The sequence below is a fragment of the Tupaia chinensis genome, unplaced genomic scaffold, assembly GCF_000334495.1.
Source record: "Tupaia chinensis unplaced genomic scaffold, TupChi_1.0 Scaffold000161_1, whole genome shotgun sequence".
In the NCBI taxonomy this organism is placed as follows: Eukaryota; Metazoa; Chordata; class Mammalia; order Scandentia; family Tupaiidae; genus Tupaia; species Tupaia belangeri.
Genome location: NW_006159632.1, coordinates 1,283,085 through 1,288,665, shown reverse-complemented (window position 1 = coordinate 1,288,665; position 5,581 = coordinate 1,283,085). Strand labels below are relative to the sequence as shown.

The following is a 5,581-nucleotide window of genomic DNA, read 5'->3' as shown; positions in this document are numbered from 1 at the left end:
TGCTGGACCCTGTCCTGGGGCGCAGGCGTAGAGGGTGAAGCACAGGCTCTGCTGACCGGGCAGGGTGACTCGTGCCTTCTTAACGCTCACTCCTCCAGACTCATGGCAGCGGCGGGAAGAAAGTCGCACAGACGGACGCGTGGCGAGATGGCCCCGTGGAGGAGCGCCTGGAGTACGCCCTGGTGAAGGTGAGCGCCCTGCTGCGGCAGGGAAGGCACAAGACCCCTGCGTCTCGCCGGGGAGGCTGCCCCGCCCCTGCCCCTCCCTGACTCTGGGCACCTTCGGCAGTGCGAGGTGGCACGGCTGGTCGTGGTGTGGTGCTGTGTGTAGAGCCGGGAGCTGTGGTGCCCCGTGGCGCTGGGACGACAATGCAGCAGCGGCTTTTCCAGCCAGGTGTTGGCGTCAGGAGGCCCGCAGCCCACCCCGGACCAAGGGCTCCTAGATGGCACGCCAGCCTGGCCCGTCCGATAGCGGGCCTTAGGGGAGACACGCCCTCCCGGCCGCCATCACGGGCCTTAGGCGAGACACACCCTCTCGGCCTCAGTGTCCCCATTTCCAAGTCTAGAGAATTCCAGAGCTCTCTTTTTTGGCGCCAAAATTTAAGCTCTAACTCTTGGATGGTTTTGAATCAGCCATTTCAGGCACGTGCAGGGGCCCTGGCATGGGGATGCCGCAGGTGGGCCTGCCCGGCCAGCCAGGCTCTGGGCGTGGCCAGCCAGGCTCTTGGCGTGGCCTGCCTTCCTGCGGCAGGGCGGGGAGAAGGCTGCCGTCCAGGTGCTCGGTGTGGCCTCTGCAGCACCAGGAGGCCGTGCGTTCTCACGCGCTCGACTCGCCAGGGCTCCCCTCCGCCGAGGACTCCTTTTCAGTTAAAGGATTTCTAAACTGGCAGATAAAGGCGTCTATGTACCGTGTGCAGAAACTGCATGGTCTGAAGTGCTGGCAGAGCCCTGCACGTGAGCTGTGTCGTGTCACCCGCAAGTGAGCGGGAGGCGGCGTGGAGACTGAGGCGCCTCGGCCGGTGAGCGGAGCTGCTCGCAGCCGTCTCTGCTCAGTTCCTGTCTGTTTGCACATGAGCTGGTTTTTCATGTGTGTTTTCCCTCTTATCTTTGTAGGGCATTGAAAAACATATTATTGAGGATACCGAGGAAGCCAGGGTCAACCAGCGGAAGTACCCCCGGCCCCTGAGTATAATCGAGGGACCCCTGATGAACGGCATGAGGATTGTTGGTGATCTCTTCGGAGCGGGGAAGATGTTTCTACCTCAGGTTGGCAAAAGATGGGGACTCTGAATTCAGTCTGCTCTGTCTTTGACGAAGTTGTGAGTCGGACACACCTCTCGGTTTCACTTGGATGAGGGGTCGCGTCACCTGGTCACGCCTTCCCTATGTGTGTTTAGGACTCATGTCTGGGAACCCTGACTTCAGAGCTGTGTGGGGATTAGAGTTCCTCTGGAAATTCTTAGCATCCTCCTCGCTGTTTCAGGTTTTCTGTCTTCTTTTACCCCCAACGCCTAAGAAGGAAACTAAAACCCAGGAGAAATGTAGTTAGTAATGTGAAGATCGGGTGGCCAGCCAGGGTTCATCTTTTGAAAGAAACAAGACGGTCCTGAATGGGGCACGTGTGATTAGCACCAGAACTTGGATCTCGAGCAGCGTCTAGCCGTGGCGGTCACACACACTCGGGGGCATCTAGCTAGGGAACCCGAGGTACAGACGTAAAGACCCCCTTGTGCCCTGAGTGTAAGACAGTTTTGGGGAGCTGTAGTGCTGGGGATCTAGCCAGCAGCCTGGGGACGAGCTGGGGAGAGAGGCGTGGAGCCCGCGGGGTACATGGGACTCAGGCGGCAGGCCCGGGGCTGGCGGCCTACCCTGTGTCTCTACCTTGTTCGCTGCCCGCTCCAGGAGCTCGTTCCCTGCCCGAGGCCAAAGCAGGTGCCCGTGAAGCTGGCCTGAGGTCGGAGTGTTAGGTTCACATCCATGAGAAAATGAGAGAACGTCAAGTTTGAGCCAAATTAAGGAGCCTTTTATTAGGCCAGTGCCGTGAGAGGACTTGGGATACTCCAAAACCTTGCAGCCCCTTGGGAATAGCAGTTGGCGTAATGGCTTTGTTGCTGGATTCCTATGGCTTAAACTCACGCCAGGCGCATGTGCGTGCGTGGCCAAGATCCCGAGAGGAGAATGGAAGAGAAGGGATTGTGACGTGGCCATCCCCCCTGGGGGGGTGATTTCTTGCTTTCTGTCTTTCTGGCAAGCACACGTGCCCTATAGCAGAAACCTTTAAAAAACAAAAACAAAACAACTTGCAGCCCCGATGCAGAGGGGAGGAAGGTTTACAAAGGGAAAAACCACAAAGGAAAAAAAAACTACACATCTAAGAATGTACAGGCTTGAGCTATGCGAGAGTGGTTTACAGAAGCCGAAAAAGCAAGTTATCGGGGAGGACAGTGGTAATTGGTGCATCTGCTGGTGAGAGGCTCCCGGTTAGGACAGGGTGGACGGCAGGGTGGACGGCGGTGTCTGCACAGGGGCGAGCTTTCAGTGAGGGATCTCCTGGAGACACATGGGTCGAGTTACGGGGCAAGGGGAGTGGCAACGTTTTCAAGGGGAGTGGCTCACGCTTCAAGAACAGCTACTGCCCCTGGTCCGGTGAAGGTGCGTGCCCACCGCCCCTGGTCCGGTGAAGGTACGTGCCCACCGCCCTTGCTCCGGTGAAGGTGCGTGCCCACCGCCCCTCTTCTGGTAAAGGTGCCTGCCTCTGCATCTTCCCAGGTAATAAAGTCAGCTCGGGTCATGAAGAAGGCTGTTGGTCACCTCATCCCCTTCATGGAGAGGGAAAGAGAAGAAGCCCGAATACTGAATGGCACAGGAATACTGAATGGCTCAGTAGAAGAGGAGGAGGCAAGTGGTCCATCCTGGCCTGAGAGCCGTACAGAGCTGGCCTGGGGGCCGTGGGAGCTTGGGGCAGGGCCTGAGCCCCAGGCCTGGCTGTGCTTGTCCTTGGACAGTGGACAGAGACGATCCATCCCCTGGCCTTTCCCTTACCAAGTATCGGAATGCCCTGGGGTTTCTCTTTGAATGTGGCTTTATGAAAATCATGAAAGGTTTATTTATTTAATTTTATTTGTTACTGTTATTATTATATTTTTAATTTGATGAGAGAAAGACAGAGAAAGGGAAAGCGAGAAAGCAAACTGCCAGGTCCAGGACTCAAACTGCAGTCAGCTGTGTGGGAATCCAGTGCCTTTAACCACTCCACCACCTGCTGGCCCCGAGAATTATGTAGCATGGGCATAATTTTCCATCGAAGCGCATGATTTTAGAGCAGACGGGTCACTCCCTCCGCCCTCTGCCGCGGCCGTTCACGGAGCCACCTAGTACCAGGTTCTGCGCTGCTCCAAGGCGGCCTCTGCCCCGGGGCGCCTGAGCAGTGCGGCCCGGAGGAGTGAGCGGAATGTGCTCTCCCGCCATCCTTGGCGCATCCTGGATTCACCGCGGAGGGAATCAGAGGGAGTCGGCAGGGGCTGACCCAGGGGTCTGATCCGTTCGCGAGCGGCCAGGCAGGCGGAGTGTGCATGAAAGCCCCTCTGGCCCTGCTCCCCCCTCCTTTCCTTTGCATGCGAGCGGGGTACTGATGAGCGCACACCACTAGCTTGGGCATGCCACGCCCCTCTGGGCTGCCGCGGTGAGCTCCCGGATTCTGGCGGTGCATACACGGTAGCCCTGCACGGTCTCTGGGTGCCGGCCGTGAGTGTCTGCCAGACCAGCCTCTGCAGCTGAGGGTGTGCTCCTCCACGGCAGCTCGTTCGCGTCTGAACTTGCCGTGTGGCCCAGGAGGTTCAGGAGCAGGCTCCTGTGAGCCCCATGGCTGTAGCCTCCCTGTGGAGTGTGCGGGGTGGCCGTGGCTCCTTGGAGGCTCTGGGGTGGCCCGCTCTGACTGACCTTGAGGCCGTGAGGCTGAGCTGCTGCTTACCCTGCAGGACCCGTACCAGGGCACCGTGGTGCTGGCCACAGTGAAGGGGGACGTGCACGACATTGGCAAGAACATCGTGGGGGTGGTCCTGGGCTGCAACAACTTCAGGTGGGTATCGTCCCCTTCACCGTCTGCTCTTAGGTTAGGGCATGGTGGGGGGTCACTTGCATTTTTTTCTGCTTACTGAGTTTTCGGTTTCCACAGTGAACACAACTCGTACACTGAAGTCACCCTGGACTTCCACTCCACATTTCTCTGAGCTTTCCAAAATCCTCTGGTGTCTGATTTATTTTTTAAGAATTATTTTTATTTTTTAAGAATTATTTTTATTTATTTATTTTAAGTTTTGACCAGAGAGGGACAGTGAAAGAGAGAGGGGGAGAGAGAGAGAGAGAGAGAGAGAGAGAGAGAGAGCGAGCTGCCAGGTCTGGGACTCGAACCGCTGTCAATCATATGGGAGCCCAGGGCCATAACCACCACATCACCTGCGGCCCGTCCCTGGTTTCTGGTCGTAGTGAGTGAGTGTTCACACCAGGTACTTGTGCCGTGAGCTGGCGACCTGCAGTGGCCGTGCGTTGCTGTGTTTCGGCATGCCTGGGGTGGAGAGGAGCCTGGGGCCACGGGCTCTTTCCTGGTGTGCAGTGCCCACGGTAGAGTGTGGCTCAGGCCTCCCTGCCACCAGTGCCGGCTTCCCTTCACGCCCCTCCGACTCTCATTTTTATCCTGTCTGCCTGGAAGGCCGCCTCAGTGCAGCACAGACCACCGAGGGCCATGCTGGCTCTGGAGCCTCCCTGCAGGGCCACGAGGGCCTCGGTCTGTCTGTCTCTCTTGCTCATTAAAGAAGAAAGGAGGGGAGAGCTTAGAACAGCCTGTCGCCCTCCTGGACTGGGCCGCACTCTGTCCGCTTCTTTCTCCTGAAGGTGAACCTCCCGGAGCTGGGGCTGAGCTGGGGCTGACCCACGGAGCGTCCTGGTTTTTTCAGGGCAGCGGTGCGCTCGCCACTCCCTGGCTGTCGCCACGCCTCTTGCCCCTCACGGCCAGTTAGGGCCCAGCTCTGGTGGTGGCTGCTTCTGGGGCCCTGGCCCACGCCCACCAGAGCTGGGCCCTAACTGCCTGTGAGGGGCTCAGCCCCTCTGAGGGGCTCAGCAGCAGCTGCGTGTCGCCATGGTGATGGGAAGAGTGGGGCCTTGAGGTGACCTGAGCTGCCATGGCTGTGTGTCATCAGCAGTCATGTGGCTCAGTGGGCAGGCGTCCGGGAAGACCATTTTAGGGAACCCTCCTGGTGAAGACCTCGAGGGAGGCGGGCGTCGCGTCGGTCCCCCGTCGTCCCGTGTGCCATCAGCCGCTCCTCACCCTGGCGCTCCTGAGCACTTCCCGGGCCTCCGTCTTCTGCACCGAGTTCTCTGGTCCTGCCAGCAGGTCCTGCAGGGCGGGCGTCGGAGCAAGCTGCTGCTTTCTGCAGAGGCGTGAGGGGACTTGCGTGGTTGCGTCCCAGCTGTCTCCGCCACTGTGGGGTGTAGCGCAGTGACAGCAGCTGGCCTGACCTGTGCAGGGGGTGCTCTCGCACCTCACGGCTCAGCTGGCAGGTGGGGCGGGCTCAGGCACCCAGCGC

At 59.1% G+C, this 5,581-nt stretch overlaps 1 protein-coding gene across 1 annotated transcript in view; it reads left to right on the top strand.

Moving 5' to 3' along the window:
- MTR (5-methyltetrahydrofolate-homocysteine methyltransferase) overlaps positions 1–5,581 on the top strand; it is a 74,544-nt gene that overhangs the window by 38,841 nt on the left and 30,122 nt on the right. The window contains exons 18-21 of the mRNA XM_006145950.3: positions 99–188; positions 1,113–1,265; positions 2,769–2,897; positions 3,977–4,077. Coding sequence (XP_006146012.1) covers positions 99–188; positions 1,113–1,265; positions 2,769–2,897; positions 3,977–4,077 — 473 coding nt within the window. The remainder of the gene's footprint in view (positions 1–98; positions 189–1,112; positions 1,266–2,768; positions 2,898–3,976; positions 4,078–5,581) is intronic.